The sequence below is a fragment of the Pteropus medius genome, unplaced genomic scaffold, assembly GCF_902729225.1.
Source record: "Pteropus medius unplaced genomic scaffold, Ma_sr-lr_union100, whole genome shotgun sequence".
Lineage (NCBI taxonomy): Eukaryota > Metazoa > Chordata > Mammalia > Chiroptera > Pteropodidae > Pteropus > Pteropus medius.
This window is the reverse complement of record NW_024351543.1, coordinates 10,554,900-10,576,313: the sequence shown is the minus strand read 5'-3', so window position 1 is coordinate 10,576,313 and position 21,414 is coordinate 10,554,900. Positions and strand designations below refer to the sequence as shown.

The 21,414-nt window shown below is 38.7% G+C and overlaps 1 protein-coding gene and 1 pseudogene across 2 annotated transcripts in view; one reads left to right on the top strand and one right to left on the bottom strand.

Moving 5' to 3' along the window:
• The first annotated feature begins 3,675 nt into the window (after window positions 1-3,675).
• The window catches only part of OXSR1 (oxidative stress responsive kinase 1), a 79,362-nt gene continuing 61,623 nt past the window's right edge, over window positions 3,676-21,414 (top strand). Inside the window, exons 1-2 of one of the 2 annotated variants that reach the window (XM_039843293.1) lie at window positions 3,676-4,077; window positions 20,200-20,312. In XM_039843293.1, coding sequence (XP_039699227.1) covers window positions 4,008-4,077; window positions 20,200-20,312 — 183 coding nt within the window. In that variant the 5' untranslated portion in view covers window positions 3,676-4,007. The remainder of the gene's footprint in view (window positions 4,078-20,199; window positions 20,313-21,414) is intronic. The other variant, XM_039843292.1, reaches the window with a different exon arrangement.
• LOC120586891 (uncharacterized) lies at window positions 7,296-7,414 on the bottom strand (annotated as a pseudogene).

The following is a 21,414-nucleotide window of genomic DNA, read 5'->3' as shown; positions in this document are numbered from 1 at the left end:
AAGCTACTCTCTGACTCAGAATTTAGCTTGATGCTGAGACTCTACTTTCTGCACAGACTGATTTTTTTTTTCCTACAATAACCTTTGCTTCTACCTATTTCTTACAGGCTCTGAGTGTCAGTTCACCTTGGACGTTCATTTTCTGGCTTTGTCAAGATATCAGCTTCTTATCAGACTCCAAACTCCTGGCTTGTTCATGTCTCTTCTGCTCCTATATTTCATCTATTTAATCAACACCACGCTTGAAGTATGTGAAGGGCACTATTCCAGGCACAAGGTGGGAAGCGCATCTATGTGATGTATGAGTGTTGTCTCTTCCAGACAAGAGATGACATTATATGTTACACGTGATAAACGATAAATTTTGGGGGGTAGGGGGAGGAACGAATTCTACCAGTTTATAGTTGGTCCCGGCACTGACATGGAACTGCTGAGAAAATTAGCTTTTGACAGAGATGTAAAATTGTGCTTTTCTTTATATTCAGGTTTCTCACAAGGCTCACATTAATATCTAGACTTCGAAAACTTTCTTTCATTTATGGAGCCTATAAAACTTGAATTATTACAGCTGTAATTACCATTTCAAGGTGTCACTAGTCTTGAAATCAGCCCTTCTTCCTCTACCCTGCAGGTACTAAAAGCAAAGTGCAATGCAGATAAGTTGCTCAAAGGCAACAAAGAAAGAAGAGAAAGCATGGATGTACTTTGTCTCCCGATTTTTCAGTCTAGACAGTGATTCTCAGTTTGGGGGTTTATACATTGTAATAGATGCGGTCTATACTGCTCATATCCTTTGGGCCTCCTGCTCTAAAGTTCTAGTACGTGAGGAGGACTGCCTGTGTCTCTTGCCTAAGTACATCCTCTGACTTTTAGAGCATCCTTTTCCCAGCACTGAGCTGGGCAGAAGCGCAGGAACATTATCACACTAAAGAGGGAAAGGATTTGGTGGGTAAACACCTCAGCTTCCTTGCCTGTTAGTGGGACAATTCTGGTGTGTATTACAGTTTCTCAGTTCACAGAAGGTCTGAGCCCACACAATAACCCCTCATTAATGTGCCTTTTAATGACTTTCCTTCCTTGCTTTCCTGTCTCACTTCTCCACTCCTTGAAAGAGCCTCTTTGGGTCACCTGCTAAATAAATTATTTGCATCTAAATCCGGTTCAGAGCCTGATTTGGGGAGGAAACCAAACTAAGACAAGGACGCATTTGAAACTGTGCGGGTAAAACAAGGTTCCTCTCCCCAGGAAAACATCATACTTTTAAGAAACTTAGGTAAGATTTGGTGAAATTTTGATATTAGGACCAGGGTTCCAGTATTACCCTAATTTTCCTTTTCCCCCACCCCCCAAAAGATTACCGAGGGAGCCATGCACAAGGACCAGCCGCCTAACAGGAATGAGAGGATTACTTTATTAATAGCTTCAAAGTGCCTAAAACCCTTTGTACCCTGTTTAAAATACTCTGCATGGCTGGCTCCCTCTCTGTTTTCACACAGAGGTCTTTTCCAAACTCTCTACTATTCTCTATGCTTTGTAACACTTACTTATATGTGCTTGCTTAGTTGTTTACTGTTTCTCTACTAGACTATACGCCTCATGAAAACAGGAACTGAGTCACTTTGTTTACCACTGTACATGCAGTGTCTGAAAGTGCTCTCGCATGGAAGATACTCCATAAACTGAGAAAGAGGCTCAGGTTTGGGCTTCTGGTCTCAAACAGCCACCAATTCCTTGCTTATTAAAATCATGGGACCTTAACTTCTATTAGGTCACATGGAGAAAGCCCAGGAAACGGGAAATAAAACGACCAGATCTGCAGAGCAGGCGCTGGCTCAATTAAACCATCAAGTTATGTGTGAGGAGGCGGCGGCAGCAGAGAATCTATTAATGAATGTATAGTGGCCCTAATCACTAAAAATGTGGGTTAATTAATATCTTGTATTTTCACGATTCAGTTAGTAGCTCCTTTTCACCAGGGAAGGAGAGGGAAGAGGAAAGTGGCTAAAATCGCTTCCTGAAGTATATACTATTCTGCATATCATTTCAAAGCAGTAAAGAACAGCAGCAACAACAAAAACAACAAACCTTCTAAACTCTGTCCATGATCCATACAGGTCAACAATCCCAGCTTAAGAAATTTCTGGCTTTTGGATCTTTCTTTTGGTATAAACCTTGAGATCGCTAATCTTTACCATCGGACTTAGCTTCTGATATATTTGATCCCCATCCCTCTTCTCCCTGTAAAAAGAAAGAGGTAACACATGGCCATAAAAAGATGTCAGTAGTAATGGCTGAAACCAATTTTTACATAAAGGTCTGTGTTTTGCTTTCAAACTTGGGTACTCTGGCGCCTTTGCTGCGACTGAAATATTCTAGCTTCTCAATTCCCATTTGTTGAAATCATGTTTTTAGGGTCTGGTACAAATGTCACCTCCTCCATGAAATGTTTCAAACGTTTTCTAATCTCACTAATCAAGTGAACACCTACTAACAGCTCCATTCTCATAGTTCCTAAGTGAATGCTTTGGTTTTGTGGTCAGTGGACCTCCTACAGCAGAGCTCAGCGTAAGACCTTCAGTGTCTGGCAGGCCCTCCGTGAGAGTCTCTTCCTTAATGACTACTATCTGTCTGAAAATCTTCCACTGAGAAGTTTCCCATTAGCGCATCTATGTTGATACTTTTATTCCATTTTACCAAGTGCATTCAATTTTCACTTCGTTGATTTCCCAATGGGCCTTAGTGGTCAACGTGAGAAAACTGAAGTTCAGTGAAGTCACACAAAAGTCAAAGCCCTTGAAACGACCACAAACCGCGTGGGCCAAATCTCACTTGTTTATTGAAATCTCGCTCGTTTAATGGTCCAAGCCATGTCACGGGGGAAAACCCCAACGTTCCAAGGCCCCCAAGACAGGAGCTCATTAAAGCTCCAGAGTTGAGAATGGACAGAATTCCTTCCCTGCCCAGTAAGTTGCAGAAAGGGCCGCGACGGGAGCTACAGAACTTCCGCCTTGAAAACAGTGTTGTCGCGGGGCAAGCTTCCGGTTCCACACGGTCCGTAGCCCAAGGCCTTTTATCCTAGTTGGCAGTCATCCATACCCCAAGGCTACCCCACCCAGCTGCTCCCTAGGGCTTCTCCACACCCGGCGGAGCCGCCTGCACGTCTCGAGGGTGTGACGGATATGCCGTAACGTCGTTCCAGAAAAAAGGGCAAAGCGAACACAGGACCGGTGATCTTGAAAGAGTGGAGGCCCGGCGCAGAGAGGCGCGCCGAAAGCCTGGAGGCGGGACTAACTTGTGACTGACGTCCACACACACCCGTCGTCTTTCTGATTCCTTCTCAAACAAACCAATGGATGCGACGACGGAGACGGCAACGTGCCCCCGCCGCCAGAAATGGCTCCGCCTGCTCTGCTCGGCCACCCTTTGGTCACCATGCTTAGTGTGGCTCCCACGTTTGTGTTACTTTAGACTCTTCTCTGGCTCACCGATGCCCTCGCTGAACTCCTTCCTAAGCATTTCTTCTCCTTCACTGTCAACTTCCACCTTCTCGAGCCCTCGGTTGCTCGCTGCTAATCCAGCCACACTTGAGATGGCGGCCTAGGGGACCGAGGCGGGGCGTGCCTAGCGCGGTGACGTCACCGCGCTGCGTGTCGGCAGGTGGAGGGAGAAGGGAAAGTTTGGCCCGTGCGTGGGGCTGGGGTGGAGGGCGGGACAGAGGGGCTGGGCCCAGGCGAAGCTCCTGTCGCTGCTGCAGCAGAGGCCGAGGCCGGGACCTGGGCCGGGCCAGGGAGTGCCAGACACTAAGGAGCAGGAGGCGAGGTCCGTCGGAGCTTCGAGTCCCCGCCGCTCTGCCGCGCGGTGACCCCGCACCTAAGCGCCGTCCGACCCGTGGCTATTCTCTAGGCGATTGGTGGGGTCGCGGCGGCAGCGGTTGGGGGTGGGGAGAGGCGCGGCGAGAAGACGAAAGAGGTCAGCGAGTTTGAGGGAGGACCGAGAGCTGTGCCGTCATGTCCGAAGACTCGAGCGCCCTGCCCTGGTCCATCAACAGGGACGATTATGAGCTGCAGGAGGTGATCGGTGAGAGCTGGCGCTGCTGAGGGGGGAGGCACCGCTCTGGGCGGTGGGTGACACGCGGGAGCTGGGCGAGCGCAGGACTCAACAGATACTCATGCGCGCTCTTGGGGCCGGAGGGTTTGTAGCGCGCGTGGGTGAGGCTCCGGTTGTGCAGCGCGTGTGCGGCGGGGAGGGGACTTTGAGTGGCGCGCCTGTGAGGCGGAGTGGGGTGGGGTTAGAGGGGCACATGATGGATTTGTGTAGTGATAGATGTTTGAACCTGAGCGACAGATGTTCCTTGGAGAGAAAGAAAAGTGCAGGCGTGGGACAGGCCTTTACGAGGCTGTGCAAAAAAATGGGATATCGGAGTTGTGGCACAGCCACCTATTTGAGGGATTGTGGGATAGGGTGCTTCAGTTCTTTCCCGCATCGGTGTGAGAACCCTTGAGTGCCCACGAAGTGCCAAGCATTGCTGGCGTGGAGCTGGGGATCCTCTCCAGAAGAAGCGGCAGGTACCGTACGGAGCAACGTGGACACAGCTGCCGACTGCTTGGAACCGAGTTTCTAGTCAGAGAGGTAGACACAAAATAAGAAGACAAATAAAAAGTATTAAAGGGTTTGGCAAGTGCTAGGAAGGAAATAAGGTATTCTGATAGGGAGTAACCTGGAGAACTCATTAGGGTGATGTCAAAGAAAAAAAAATTTTTTTCGAGGCCTTTAAATTGAGCACTGAAGGATGAGAAGAAGGTTTAAGAGCCTAGGGAAGATTTTTCCTAATGAGGAATGGGAAAATGCAGAGGTCTGGAGGAGAGAACGAACTTGATGTGTTTTAGCACCTGAAGGAAGATTGGCATAGAAAGGATAGAAATGGATAGACCTGGATAGAAAGGTAGGGAAGGGGCCAGATCTTAGGGAACTTTCTCAGCCCTGGTAAGGATTTTGGAATTTTAAGTGTTCTTGGAGGGCTTCAAGCGGGGCATGGCATGATTCGCTGGGTCTGGCTGTTGTGTGTGGAGTTGATTTGAAGGGGGTCCAGGAATACCAGTCGGCAGAGACCAAAACTTGCACAAACATGGATTGTAATTCTCAGAGAGGCACAGTGGTCAGAGGATGATGGGGACTGGGGGTGATGAGGTGAGTATTTGTTGGACAAAATAATCTAGTGACTTTAGAAGTCAAAGGGGGTGGATTTAGCTAAACAGAAACTCAATCCAGGTGACAGGAGCAGACCCCTGTGTATTGGAGGAAGGAGATTGTCTACTTTGATAGATCAGCATCCTGTCCCAAAATTAGTTTTATAACAAAGACTGGCCGAAAACTTCTTAGCTGTCTTGGGATGTGTTGTACTTTTTCTGTGTTTTAGAGAAACTTAGTCATATTTCTTTTTTCCGCTTGCCTCTTGTTTTAAAACAAATCTGAGCTAAGTTTTATCTGAAAGACATCACATCTTTTTCCTTAAGTCACTTCATGGGCTTGTGTTCTTGCTACATGCCAAGTCTTGACATGTACTGGTTGGTTCTAACGACAGCTAGCTAGGTCTGTTTTGATTGATTGCTTCTGTTGAAGTAAAGGATTAAGTGGGAGATTCCAAAGTGATGTCTGAAAGATAAAAAACGGGGCCCCATGATTGTTTTAGAAGGGGAATTTTGCTTTCCTTTTTGATAAGGTGTACACTTTTCTAGAGTGAAGAGGATGCTTGTGGTCATTCTTAATGCCTTTGCTATTAAGGTGGCATAGGACTCTAGAGATTTAAGGCTGGTGTCCTCAGCCTCTAAATTGACCCTCAATTGGGGGTCAGTAAGTGGGGAAAAGAGATTCTCAGCACTCTGGGATAGAATAGTCTTCATCTCGTTCTCAAAGTGGTCCGTGGATAAAAGGTCAAGAACTCCATTGTGATTTGATCACTTTTTTTTGACAGGAAGAAGGATTTATTGGTGGGCGTGAATCGATCACCTTATTTTTAAAAATAACTTTATTGAAGTATAATTTAATACCATAAAATTCACCCATTTTTAAGTACAAAATTCAGTGGCTTTTAGTAAGTTTACTCTATTGTGTACCAATCTGCATAATCCAGCTTTAGAATATTTTCATCACCCCATTGAGATCCCTTTGGCTGTTAGAGTTCATCCCTGCTCCCACCTCCAGTCCCAGGCAACCACAAATCTACTTTCTGTCTGCATAGATTTGCATTTTCCAGATGTTTCATATAAAAAAAAATCATATAACATGTGGTCTTTTATGTTTGGCTTCTTTCACTTAGCATAATTTTCATTTTTTAAAAAATTATGAAGATATAACTTATGTGCTATAAAATTCACCTGTTTTAAGTGTAACAGTCTCTAGTTTTTTAAGTAAATTTATGGAGTTGTTCGATCATCACCATAATCCAATTTTAGAACATTTTCATCATTCCAAAAATGTGCCTCATATCTATTTGTAGTCACTCCCTGTTCCTACCTCCTGCTTCAGGCCAATCTACTTTCTGTCTCTATAGATTTGACTTTTCTGGACATATCATAATATGTGATCCTTTATGTTTGGTTTCTTTTACTTGGCATAATGTTTTTTTAAGTTCATTCGTGTTGTAGTCTGTATTAAATATTTTTTTAAATTGGACACTACTTGATGGACATTGGTTAGTTTCTGCTCTTTTGGCTATTTGCAAGAATGCTGCTATGAGTATTCACATCAGATGTTCACATGAACATGTTTCATTTTTCGTGAGTGGAATTGCTGGGTCACATGGTAAATTTATGTTTAACTTTTCAGAGGGACTGTACCATTTTGCATTTCCATCAGCAATGATGTGTGGACATTCTTGTTTCTCTATATCCTTGCCAGCCTTTGATTGTCATTTTGATTATAGTCATCTTAGGGGGTGTGAAGTGAAATCTTATTGTGGTTTTGTATTTCACCAATGATTGATAATGCTGAGCATCTTTTCATGTGTTTGTTTACTGGTGAAATGTCTATTCAAATCTTTTGCCCATTTGAGTTGCGCATTGTTTTTTTTTCTTGTTGAGAGATAGGGGTTTGTGTGTATGTATTCATTATGGGTAGGAGTTCTTCATCTGATACATAATTTCAAATATTTTCTCCCAGCGTGTAGCTTGTTTTCAATTTCTTTTTTTTTCCCTTTTTTTTTTTTTTTAGGTGAGGCAACCCGTGTTTGACCTCACAGATTGCAAGGACCTTGTCAGCTTACAATCCCTTATTTTTTTAATTTTAAAAATTTTTTACGCCAATAGCACCTGGTTTTCCTAGGTGGTCTCCCATCTGAGTACTAACCAGGCCCGACCCTGCTTAGCTTCTGAGATCAGACGGGATCAGGCTTGTTCAGGGTAGCATGGCCATAGACTTGTTTTCATTTTCTTAATGTTGTCTTTAAAGCACAAAAGTTTTGAATTTCGATAGAGTTTAATCACTTTTTTATTGATTGTGCTTTAGGTGTTATAGCTAAGAAATCTTTCTATTCCAACATCACAAAGATTTTTTTTCCTCTGTTTTCTTCTAAGTGTTATAGTTTTAACTACCATTTAGGCCTGCGATACAAGTTGAGTTCATTTTCTGTATGGTTTGAGTCAAGGTGAACCATCTTGTTTCACAGATAAAGACAGTCATAGAAAGGTAAAATGACTTGTCCGAAGTCATAGAGCTAATTAGTGCCAGAGCCAATATTGGTGTCCAACTAACTTGTTATCTAATTCAGTATTCCCTGTTCCTGCGTCTGTGTTTGATTGGTTTTTGGATATAAACTGGAAGATGGTGCTCATAGCCTGAAAGAATAAAGGAAATATTCTTACAATGAAAAAAATCTGGCAGGAGCAGATATTTTGTAGATAACCCTTTTGGATATAGTAGGATTTGTTCTGTCTTGTGTATCCTATTTTGTAATTTTAATGTTCTCCCTCTGATTAGTAAGTTTCTGAAAGTTCCTAACATCCTTCCATGCTACTCCTCATATACTCTCTCTCACCCCATCTTCCCAACAGAAAGGAAAGTTTTGTTTGAACTACAGCATAGTGCAAATAGCAAGGCTCAATAAAGCAGTGTATTTTTATTCTAATTTTGCTTCCATATTGAAATGTTTGGAATAGAGTATTTTGTAATAAGCTGTAGTCTTCAAAATAAATCTTTTGATTTATTCAGATTACACTCAGTTTTTCAGAAAGCAAATGATTGGAGTCCAGAAAAAAAAAGATTTGGGGGAATCATTTGAATTTTCTTTTTCTAAAGGATTGTATTTTAAGGACATGGTGTAATGTATCTCCTTTCTAATTAAAGCACATACGTTTATTTGAACTGTGATTTTTTTTTCACATGTGCTACTTAGTACTATAGTATTTGTGGGGTTAGTTTCTTGCATTCTGTTTTGTTCTCTTTTACAGCAGAATGCTGTAGAGAAAAGAAAATTTTCTTTCTCGAACAAAATAAAAGCATATAGATTGGGAATTCAAAGGGCTTCCTTTAAAATAATTGTATTATCTTAAGCATACTTTGGCAAGATTTGAAGTTCTTTAAGTATAATTACTTGTAAAAATGTTAGTATTATTCTCACAAATTATTCATAAATTATCTTTTCAGTGTTTTTGAGCTTCTTCCTAACACCTATTATTGTGTTAGAATTTCTGGCCAGGTATTGTGCTGTATTTGACATGTGTTGAAGCAATTGTAACAGTATGAGCCTGGGGATAGGTTAGACTAACCTGGATTCGAATCCTGACTTTCTCTCTTATAATCTGTGATTTGGGGCAATTTATATAACTGGTTTTAGCGTCAGCTTTTTGTCTGTAAAATGGGATATTGATACCTCTGTCATTGGGGCTGTTGTGTGGATTAGGTGTAATTGTTTGTAGAAAGTGTTTAGCTTGTATTAAATACTTCATTAAATTGTTGCTATTGTTGTCTTTGAATTTTTTTCCTTCTCTTTACATTTCCTAATTCTTAGTATTGCCATGAAATATAAAATATTATGCAATTTGAAATCTTGTAACACTTAAATATTTTGAATCTGTTTTAATGCTTATTGGAACATCGCTGCATCTTTTTTTCTTACTTCCAGATCGCATTCAGGTTTAGGTGGCTTTAAGGATTTATGTTGGGCATGGTCGTACAGCTGTGTAAGGTCTTGCCACGCATGGTATTGCCAACAATACAACATGATGGCAAAGAAGGAAACCAGTCTTTCAAGGGCTGGGCCATGTGGCTTTCATTGGAATGCATCTTGAAAAGTCTCAATAAATATTTATTGCTTATCTCAGGCTAGGTTTAGAAAATTGTTTTTTAGGATCCGTTTTTAGTAAGGTATGATTCACCTAGATGTGACATTTGGGTAGAGCAACCCACTGCCTTGATTCTCTGCTTTCCCCTCTCCTTTTTTGTTTTCATTAATTGTTCACCATCCACACATTTTGATGTCTAAGGTACTGGTTTCTAAATGTGGATTCGAAGACCCTTCCTCTTGCCGCTCCATAAATGCAAAAGACATCATGTTCTGTCCGTACAGTGATGCTTAATTGTTTGTGTATTTTCTTCCCCTGATTAGGAGACTTAGCTATGGTGACATTTTCAATAATGCCAGTTTCGGGCTAACAACCTCATAAGGTTGTAGCAAATAGGGATTGCATTTGGCTGCACGTAATGGAAAACAAATAATAGCTTAATAAAATACTTTTCCCTCTATATAACAACAAAACTGGAGTGGCAGCCTAGGTGCCATCAAGTTCCCAATTTTTCACTCCCCCACACTTAGCATGTGAATCTCATTATTATAGTGGCAAGGTAATTGTTCCATCCCTATCCTTGTGCTTGTGTTCCAGACTGGAAGAATATGGCCAAATGACAAAGGCATGTGACAACTCAGTTGACTTCCTTTCAAAGGACTTTCTTTCCTGGAAGCCTGACTCAGTGACTTCCATTTCTATTTTATGGGCCAGAACTACGTAATTTGGCCATTTGCAGGGGAGGCTGTGAAATAAAGCTTTTTAGCTGGGCATATTATTATTTCGAACACAATAGGTTAAAGTTTTCTTATTAAAGAAGAAGGAAAATTGTATTTTGGATAGGCAACTAAAAATGTTGCACTTTTTAAAAAAATTAAAATAGTTAAATAAGGCATTGCCAGTAAATAATTTAACCTGACACATAGTAATCAGTTAATAAACGTTAGCTTAAATCCAAAGAGGCAGCTGCCTACCAGTTAAGAGCATAGAGTTGAAACATCATGTAGTTCTGGTTTCTAGGCCCTTCCTGCCTCTTCCTACTCTATGACCAGAGTCTTACCTTTGCTTACATTTCTTTTCTTAGGTTGCTTTGTAAAATCAATAATACCTAACCCATGGGATTACTGTGCGGATTTTTTGGAAAAAAAAATGCAAGTAAAGAAAGTGCTCAGCCTAGTACTTGGCACACAGAGTAAGTGTTCAGCAAACGTTAGTGCTTACGTTAGTGACCATGAGGTAAGGCCCACGGAGACTGGGCTGTCTCTGTTCTGCCCCAAGTGAGTAAATTTTTCTTCTTGAAAATATATGCCACTACTTGATCGATTAATCTGTTCAACAGATATTTATCGAACTCCTCTCATGTGTCACACACTGTTTTGAATGCTAGAGATACAGCAGTGAAGCAGACAGAAATCTCTGCTTTTTCGCAATTTATAATCTAGTGGTGATTATAAAGGACAGAAAGGACAAAAAGAAAGCAGGGAGAGGGGTTGGGGACCGCTAGGGATCGAAATGAGTTTTAAATTGGTCAGCGAAAGCCTCACTAAGAAGGCAACATTTGAGGAAAGACCTGAAGGAGTAAGAAGTGAATGTTGTGGCTATCTGCCGGAATTTTGTTCCAAGCAGAGGGAACAGCAGGAGCAAAGGCCTTGAGGTAGAAGCGTGCTGGCTTGACTAAGGAATAAGGAGGTGAGAGCGGCTAGAGCAGAGTGAGGGCGCGGTGAAGAGGCAGGCAGGTGGAGATCAGAAGAGTAAGGTGGTAGGGCTGTGTGATCCCAGCCATCAGATTGTGTGAAGGATTGTAAGTCATTGTAGGTACTTGGCTTTTGCTTTGAGTAAGATTGAAAGTCATTGCTGGGTTTTGAGCAGAGGATTAATATGATCTGACTTATGTTTGAAAGGATAACTTGGGCTGCTAGGTGAATAGTTGTGTAAGGGTGCACGGCTGGAAGGCGAGGTTATCCAGAGGAGAGAGGTGGTAGTGGAGGTGCTGAGAAGCAGTCAGATGCTGGACATAACATTTTTTAGTTAGAGATATGCCATTGGATTAGATGGGAGAGGATTTGAAGATTTTTGGCTGGAGCATCCGGAAGGGTAGAGTTAGCATCTGTTGAGATAGGAGATCACCAGAGTGAACAGGAGAGAAAGGGATGATTTATTGCAAAACCATCAGGCTGCTTGAATAATTACTTAAAGCATATGGCAGTGTGTTTTTATTTTCATCTTTGTATGGAGAGAATAGCATGATTTTTATGATGACTATTCTTAGAGCTGTTTCACCAGTTCTGGGAACTTTAATTTTCAACATGACTGACAAGAGGCCTTATTTAGAAAAGGGTTTGCAGAATTGTGAATTCCTGTATTTTCCACGGTTCAGGTGACAGTGCCTTAGTCATCTTTCAGAATGAACAGTCTGGGCTAGCTCTTTAGTGAATACAAAACCTTACTACAAAATACTTAAAAATAAAGTCTTTAGAATAGGTATCTGCTATAATGATGGCTGGCCAAAATTTAAAGGGAAAATATCTTCGGTAGATTTGGTTCATTTGATTTATTTTTTTCCTCACAGATAGGAATAATATCCATTTTTTTACTTTCGCTTGAATTTTTGGGTGGAGTAAAGTCCCCCTCATTCCTTTTGGCAGCTCCTTTTCTGTGTCAAGAGATGAAGTTACCCAGTTTAAAGGATTTCGGGAGAAAACTCATTCATATTTTCTGCATGTTAATCCATTCCGGTATGTAATGTACACTAGCACTGCAGTTAACTGACTAGGAGAGGACAGAAGAAAAAGTGGAAGAAGTGGGGATGTAGGGAATGGTGATTGAGATACACAACACTAGCGTAAAATAATGGAAGTTTAGATTAGGATGTTTGATTGGAAATTGTTTTACATTGTCCATTATATTATTCTTCATGTTAAGTTAATACTCGTTAGAGGGCATTAGAGCAGTAGCTTTCACACTTTGACTAAACCATTCCTAAGAGATACCTTTTACACATTTGCATGTATATTTGTACTGAAATAAAAGTTTTAACAAAATAACATTTTCTTTTAGTATGTGCAGTGCAGACTGATTTCTGTTGGCTTCAATTTAAGAAAAATGGTGGTTTAAATGAGTAAGTTGACTTGTGTTTGAAAAATTCCACTTGAAGAGATGAAATCTTTTAAAATTTTTTTTATCTCTAATCCTGTTTTTAAATTCTTGCAAAAAATGGTAAAAAAGGTAATTAAAATCATTATAAATAAATTTTTAAGATATTCTTCCCTATCTTCATTTATATTATTAGTTACAATTTTCTGTGAAGTAAAATTTTTTTCTAGTGACAGAGCTTCATTGGCTATTCTGAATTAGTGGTATTGAAAATAGTGAGTTTTTATTGCATTACCATAATCCTTTATGTTAGTACCTTAAAATATTTTTGATTGCTGAGCAATATTTTGGCATTTGTTTTCGAAAGATCATATGACAATCAGTGAAAGTGATTGTTAGTCTGCAGGTCTCTTTTATCACCAGGGTGGGAAATGTTAGCAACTTTTTTTTGGCCATTTGTTGAATTACAGCAGAATTTAATACCTTGCTCCTAGGGATATTTGTTTATTGAGTGAATCTTTGAGTGGAAAAAAAGGTACTTTAGTATATAAACAATTATGATTGATAAGACCTAAGTTTAGTGTTTCATTATTAATGAAATTAATTCTGTGTTTAATGATGAGTAGGAATTAATAACAACAAAACTTAAAATCATATATTCCTATATCTATATTTTAAACGCCAGCATGGTTTTGGTTTAGGTAGGACATGCCACTAGTATGTTTAAAGCTAGTATTTCAGGTTTTATATGTATAAGATAATCAATGTTGATTTACCTGGGGGCAGAATAACTGGTTTGAAAATTAATACTGGTTACAAAGAATACCAGTAGGTAGTACATTTGTGAACATTAAAATGATTAAGAATCAGGAACCACCTTTCAGCCGGAACTACCATCTTTCAGTAATTCGCCAAAATGACTAATGCAAAGAGAAAGAGGAGAGGAGATGTCTACACTGTAGACGTTAAGGGAATGGGCACTGTTCAAAAGGGAATGTCCCACAGATGTTACCGTGGTAAAACTGGAAGAGTCTACAGTGTTTTAAACAAACAGGTTAAGAGCAAGATTCTTGCCAAGAGAATTAATGTACATGTTGAGCATATTAAGCACTCTAAGAGCCAGGCAGCTTCCTGAAACATATGAAGGAAGGTGATCAAGGAAAGAAAGAAGCCAAAGAGAAAGGTACCTGGATTCAACTGAAGTGCCAGCCTGCTCCACCCAGAGAAGCTCACTTTGTGAGATCCAGTGGAAAGGAGCCCGAGCTGCTGGAACCCGTTCCCTGTGAATTCATGGCATGATAGATGTGAAGAAAAACAAACAAAACAAAACAAAAGACCTCTAATTTACAAAGAAAAAAGAATCAGGGGCCACATCTACTTAATTAGAAGATAGCTGTTATCTAGGACCAAAGGTACCCTGTAGTGGCCACATTATGCCTCTGTGACTAGAGCATGCCTCTCATCTTAGCCAGACAGATGTATGACCTGCATACATCATTAGCTTCCTTTCTCTCTGGCATTTCCCAGAGTGGGACAACTGCCTCTCACTGAAGGCAGGAGAAACAGTTGATAAGTGTACTTCTGAGTTTACACACAGTCGGAATTAGTCGAGGAGGGGATTGAGGGGGAGGAAACAATGACAGGCATAACATTCTGCCTAACTTTGACCCACACTCATATGCAGAATAAAGAGAGCTCAGCCAAGAAGCAGGTAAACTATAAACTTTTTCCATAGTAGTCTATGGATCATTTTTATCAAGCAATGTCAGTGTTCAAAACTAGTGTCAAAATAGTTAAAGTACACAATTGGATGATGTCATTGAATGGTAAATATATTCTTGAATATTGGATTTTATTTTGAATTTTGCATTACATGAACTTTGAGCAGAGTTTTTGATTAGTTATAATTGTGATTCAGATCTTTCTTTAGTTTGTTAAAATTGTGATTTGGGTTTATCCACGTTAGTGATAAATAACTTTATTCAGGGATTTTCAAAATGGGTTTAAATGTAACAAACAAGTTCTATTGAATTACATAGTTACATATATAAATTGTTTTCCATTTTTAATGTTTGTAGCACATTAATATTAGAAATTTGGTGGCATACTTGAGATTTTTAAATAACAGCTTTATTGTTAAAATTCACATATCATAACATTTTCCCTTCTAAAGTGTACAAATCAGTATATTCACATAGCTGTGCAACCCTCACCGCCGTCTACTTCCAGAACATTTCCCAGCTCCAGAGAGAAACTCCCATCTCCACTAGCAGCACTCTCCAGTCCCTCCTCCCTCCAACCACGAAGCTTCTTTCTGCCTCTACAGGTTTGCCTATTCTGGATATTTCATATAAATGAGTTATACTATACGTGGCCTTTTGTGTCTAGTATCTTTACTTAGCATGTTTTCAAGGCTCCTCTGTGTTGTGACATGTATCAGTACTTTATTCCTTTTTATTTTGTCATCTTTTGATGATAAAATGCTCCTTTTCCACTCTCTGTTAACCACTCTTGGTAGTTTCTGTGTATCCTTTCAGAAAACTTTTCAGCAGGTGTATATCCTTTTGATAGAGTGTTTTGCTCTTTTAGAAATTTAAGTTATAAAGCCCTAGATGGTCAACAGCCATATACTTCTTTTAGGTGATTTAATTAGTTCTTTTACAGGCTGATATAGGGTCTTATTAAAGTAAATATCTCATTCTCGAAAATAAATGCTCTCTATGAGAGTGTGTGGGTAGTATTTCTCCCCGGAATATTGAAAGCATATTGCATTTTACATGAAGCATTCTGCTCAAAGTTTCATTTTCTGAATGTAATTACTGCACAATACATATAGCACTTTTTCTTCCCCTGTGCCCTCTTTTGCCAACATTTTGGTGAAGTTACTTTGTATTTGAGAAGAGGATAAGAGAATGGAGAAGAAGGGAGAAGGAATTTAACGATTGCACATTTTTTCCTTTTTTGTATTTACAATTCATCTCTATCCAAGGCTAAGTATTTGTACAGGAGAATGTTTAGTTTCAATGATTAAAACGTTGAAAAAAGCTACAGTTTTAATGGAATGGGTAGAGATGGGGGTTTAGTGGGGATAATTTGTCTTCATGTATTTTGGTGAAGATTCAAGTACTTTAGAAGTATAATACACCTACCTTATGCCAAATACTTGAGATACCGCAATATTTTTTTAACAGTTTAGATACCTAACAGTAAGATAATGTGTAAATGAACAAATAATAGTGACATTTATTGAACATTACCAAATCTAGGCACATAGTCTGGAAATGAAGACTTACCCTGTTAATAGCGGTGGAACTCAAGTTTGAATATAAGTGTGTTTTCCATGCTGCTTACTGAAGTTAGGTGAGTTTTGAGTTGGGCTTTGAAAGGAGGGAGAGGTATGGATTAATGTGTAGAAAGCAGAGTGGATGGCTTGCACAGAGGAGTGGAGATGGAGATAAAATAGATTTCATCTGGAATATGGAAAATAAGTTAATATGTTGACTTACCAAGTATCAAGTAGCTGCTGTGGTTTACTGATCTGAGGAGTAACATTGTGCAGGTGTTTGAAGATTATTTTATTAATGGTAGAGGATGAATTGAGGCCTAAGCATTTTTTTTAAACAATCCACAGAACTTACTCAGATTTTACTATTTATATGTGTGTACTGTACTCATTTGCATGCATGTGTGTACAGTTCTATGCAGTTTTATGTCGTGTAGCTACTACCCACCATATCTATACCCCACTGTAAAGTTCTTTACAAATCCTTTAAACCATATCTAATGCCTCTCCCCACATCCCTTAACAACCACTAGTCTGTTGTTCATGTTTCTTATTTTTGCTATTTCAAGAGTGTTACATAAATGGGATCATAAAATATGTAACTTTTTTGAGCATAATGCCCTTGAAGTCCCTTCAAGTAATTGTGCATATCAATGGTTTGTTTATTTTTTATTGCTGAGTAGTAGTCCTCTGTATGAATATGCCAGAGTTTATTCATCTGTTGAAAGATATTTGGGTAGTTCCCAGTTTGAGGCTACTACGAATAAAGCTGCTATAAATATTCATATGCAAGTTTCTATGTGAACATATATTTTTGTTTCTCTGGGATAAATACTCAAGCATAAAAATGCTAAATTGTCAAGTCTATTTTTAGTTTTAAAAGAAACAGCCAAACTAATTTCCAGAGTGGCTGTACCAATTTTTACATCTCCATCAGCAATGTATAAGTGTTCCAGTTTCATCACATCCTCACCAAAGTTAAAAAATTTTTTTTTAGCCATTCTGATAGGTTATCCCATCTCCATCAAGTTGCTTTTGCACCTTTATCAAAAATCAGTGGGGCACAATGCTGTGAATCTTCTGAGTTCTTTGTTCTGGGGTATGTGTGTGTGTGTCTGCCTGCCACACCATCTCGATTATTCTATATAATAGGTCTTGAATTTGGGTAGTATGAAGCCTTCAACTTTGTTCGTCATCTTCGCTATTGTGTTGGCTATTCTAGGGCCTTCTCCTCTCACATAAACTTTGGAATAAGCTTGTCTATATGTACAAAATACTTAGCCAGGATTTTGATTGGAATTGTATCAAACCTATATATATAGTCAGTTTAGGGAGTATTGACATCTTTACTATGTTGAATTTTTTTAAACCCATGAACACGGTATATCTCTTCAATTAATTAGGCCTTCTTTACTTTCATCGGTACTTTGTAATTTTCAGCATGTAGATTCTGTTCATTTTTTATTGAATTTGTACTTAAATATTCATCTGGAGGGAGCAATTGTAAATGGCATTATATTTTAAAATTTTGGTTTCCACTCGTTTGTTTTTAGTCTATAGAAATGCAGTTGGTTTTCATGTGTTGATCTTATATATTGCAACCTTGCTAAACTCTCCTGTTAGTTATAAGAACTTTTCTTGTAGATTTTTGGGGATTTCTTTATAAGCGATCATGTCATCTACAAACATAGATAGTTTTATTTCTTTTTCAATCTGGATGCCTTTTATTTCTTTTTCTTTCTTTATTGTGGTGACTAGGACTTCCAGTACATGTTGAGTAAGAGTAATGAGGATGGGCATCCTTGCCTCTTCCCCAGTCTTAGAGGGAAAGCATTCAGTCTTTCACCATTAAGTGTGTTGTTAGCTGGAAGCATTTTTGTAGATGTTCTTTATGAAGAAGTTCCTCTCTATTCCTAGTTTGCTGAGAGCTAAAAGTCCAGTGGTGTTGGATTTTTTAAAAATGTTTTTCTGTGTTAATTGATATGATTGTATGATTTTTTTCCCTTAGCCTGTCGATATAGTGTATTACACTGATTTTGATTTTTTTGAAAAGTGCTGTAGTAGCCTTGCATACCTGTAATACATACCACTTGGTTATGGTGTATTTCTGTCGCTGGATTCAATTTGCTAATATTTTGTTAACGCTTTTGCAGCTAAGTTTATGAGGTATTGTCTTTAGTATTCTTATGATATCTTTGTCTGGTTTTGGTCTTGGTAATATTGGCTTCATTAAATGAGTTGGGAGGTATTCCACTTCTTCCATTTCCAGAAAACGGCGATTAGTTCTTCTTTTAGTGTTTGTCTCCATTGAAACCCTCTGTGTCCGGTGATCTTTTCAAGAATTTTTAAATTACAAATTTGACTTTTAAAAATATTCATAGGACTATTCAGGTTATCTACTTCATCTTGGCTGAGCTTTGGTATTTGCTTTCAAAGAATTGGTCCATTTTTTTCTAAATTGTTGAATTATGAGCTAAAGTAGTTTGTAGTATTCCCTTGTCTTTTTTGAAATTGAGATAAAAGTCACATAACATAAAATTTACCATTTTAAAAGAGTACAATTCAGTGTTTTTTAGTATATTCACAGTGTTTTGCAACCATCACCACTGTCTAATTTTAGAGTATTTTCATCGCCTGTCCCTGTTAAACAGTAACTTCCCATTCTTCTCCTCTCCAAGCCCCTGGCAGCCACTAATCTGTATTCTGTCTCTATAGATTTTGCCTGTTCTGGACATTTCATATAAATGGAATCATATGATAGGTGGTCTTTTGTGACTTTTTTTCACATAGCATGATGTTTTCAATGTTCATCTATATTGTCACATGTATCAATACTTGCTCCTTGGCTCCTGGCTCTTACTACTCTGATCTCTGCTTTCATTGTCTTATCTCCTTCTCTGACTGACCCTTCTGCCTATCTTTGATAAAGACCCTTGTGATAACCTTAAGCCCAGCCAGATAATCCAGGACAATCTTCCGATCCTGAATTTAACTTAATGACATGTGCGAAATCTTTTTGCCGTATAAGGTAACATTCACAGGTTACAAGAATTAGGACATGGACATCTTTTGGCGAGTTAGGAGGGGCATTATTCTACCTGCCACATGGACTTTGCATCTTTTATTATTCCACTGTTCTCTGAGGCTGTGTTCTATTTTCAGTCTATTTTCTTTCTGTTGTTTAGATTGAGTAAACTATTGATCTAGTACTCAATTTTAGCAAATTTTTTACTTTGGAAACTATATATTTCAGTTGTATAGTTTTCATTTGATACTTTTTTATAACTTCTATTTCTTTGCTGAGATTTTTAATTTGTTTTAAGAGAATTCTTAATTGTTTGTTGAAGCATTGTTTTTTAATGACTGCTTTAAAATTCTCCAACATATGATTCATTTTGGTGTTGACATCAATGTGAATGTCTTTTCTCATATAAGTGTGTTTTTCCTGGTTCCTTGGTATGATGTGATTTTTTTTTTGTATCCTTGACGTTTAGGATACTAATGTTAAGAGACTCTTGATCCTATTTAAATCTTCTATTTCAGTAGGCAGTGACTCTGTTTAGGTTTAGTGTCTAGCCCTGGCCTACTTTGTAAGCGGTGTAATTCCTATGATAATTTAGTTTTCAGAGCTCTTGCAGTGCTAGTCTCTTCTGCTTCATTCTTCTGGCACAAAAGGAACTCCTGTTTGACCTATACAGGTGTTACCTAGGCTGACTGGTGGATGTGGGTCCCCAGTTCTGCTGCTGCTAAGGGCAGTTTGGACATTGCCCAGGTGTGGGACAGGGACCTAGTTGCCCCTGTAGTGAATCTGGCTTACTGCTGTCTGGGTGCTGGGAAGAGACCCTGCTTGTGCTAATACTGTGGTGGATTGGGTCCCCTGCTGTCCTGGGTAGGGACTGGGAAATCTCTCTCCCCTCTAGGCCTCTGCTGAGCTTACCCTTTCGCAGTCCTTTGGCCAGAAAGCAGGATTTTCTCATTTATTTGTTTATCTGTCTTTCCCTGCTGGCAGTTCCAGGTTGTCTGTTTTGGTGCATACTCATAGATTTATGGGTGGAACAAGGAAAACCCAGTGAACTCACAGTGGTGCCTTTCCTTACACTGGGAGGTTCCTGGCCAGTTCACCTTCTTTCTACTTTGTAGAGTCTTTTTATGATTGTCGAATTATTTCTAGGGCATTTAGTTGTATTTAGAGGAGAGGAACATGGAAATATGAGCCTACACTATCATATTCTAGAGCTGGAACCCTAGCAGTTTTTATTTTATTTTATTTTATTTTATTTTATTTTATTTTATTTTATTTTATTTTATTTTATTTTATTTTATTTTATTATTTTTTGGTACTGGTTTTTATTGGCAATTCTCTGAAATGGTTGCGGCTTTCACTTTTATTGACACCCTGCTTTTTAGAGTGTTTCTTTCCAACTGTTGTTCAATGTGGGAACAAGATAAGGATTAACTTCTCTTGTTCAAATTGTGTGGTAATTAAAAATGTCATGTTTTTATCTCTCCATCTATTTATTTACTCATTTATGTATTTATCTTTAGGGAGCGGAGCAACAGCTGTGGTCCAAGCAGCATATTGTGCCCCTAAAAAGGAGAAAGTGGCAATCAAACGGATAAACCTTGAGAAATGTCAAACTAGCATGGATGAACTTCTGGTATGCACATCTCCTATTTCTTAAGTTGGAAAGGTATACTCCTGTATATTCATGTTAGAGTGGGAAATAACTTGAAGTTTTTGATTTCTTTTTTAAAAAGGGTTTGTGATTTTTTCATTAATAGTAATGTTTATTATAGAATTTATAAAATCCAGGTAAGTAGAGAGAAAAAAATTAGTTATAATCTTCTCATTCCAAGATTAATACTTGCTATATAATCTTTCAGACTGCACATTTAAACATCTTTATATGTTTATGATAGTGCAATCATATGTTTATTCTTTTTGAAAGTTTTATCATAGAATTTCTGTGTCAATAAATATGAATTAATATAATTTTCAATATGTGCGTAGTATGCCATTGAATAGGTAGACCACACTTCTCCGTATTCTCTGGAATTGGATGATCACCTTGTTTCCTCTTTTTTATTGTTACAAGTAATGCTTGCTTACGTCTCTCTTTCCTTAAAATAGTATCATGTGATTGTGATTCCTGGGTCAAATAGAATATCCTTTAAAAGGCTTTTGGCCTCCTAGGGACATAGTACCTACCTGCATTGTGACCACTGATGCAAGATGAAAGATAGAATGACCCCAGGCAGCATTAGCTTCTGCAAAGGCTAGGGGAAAGAGAAGAAAGGGAGCCCCGAGGATCAATAACTGCAAGAGATGTTTTGTGGCATTAAAAGCTCGTCATACAGGGATTGTTTTGTACTTCTTTTATGCATCAGGACACCCAGAGTAGTTTTCAGTATATAGTAAGTGCTTAGCGAGGGAAATAAGATAGTTTTTTAAGTCATCTAACTTTTTAAATGCTCCATTTCTTTGGCTCAAAATGGATATTATTTCTGTTTTGTGTACTTCATGAGGTTTTTCTTGAAGCTCAAATGACACAGTACTTGAAAACTATAAAAACTATAAACTTCCATACAAATACTGTTATTTTATTAAGCAATTTGTCAAAGATCATATATAACTAGTGATAGAAAGCAGGAATTAGGACTGTGATAATCTGACAGTCCAGGAGTTTTTTTTTCCAGTGTTCAGATTGAATTTAATTTCTAGTGTAGTCTGTACTGAGTATTAGGGAATAATTAGAATAA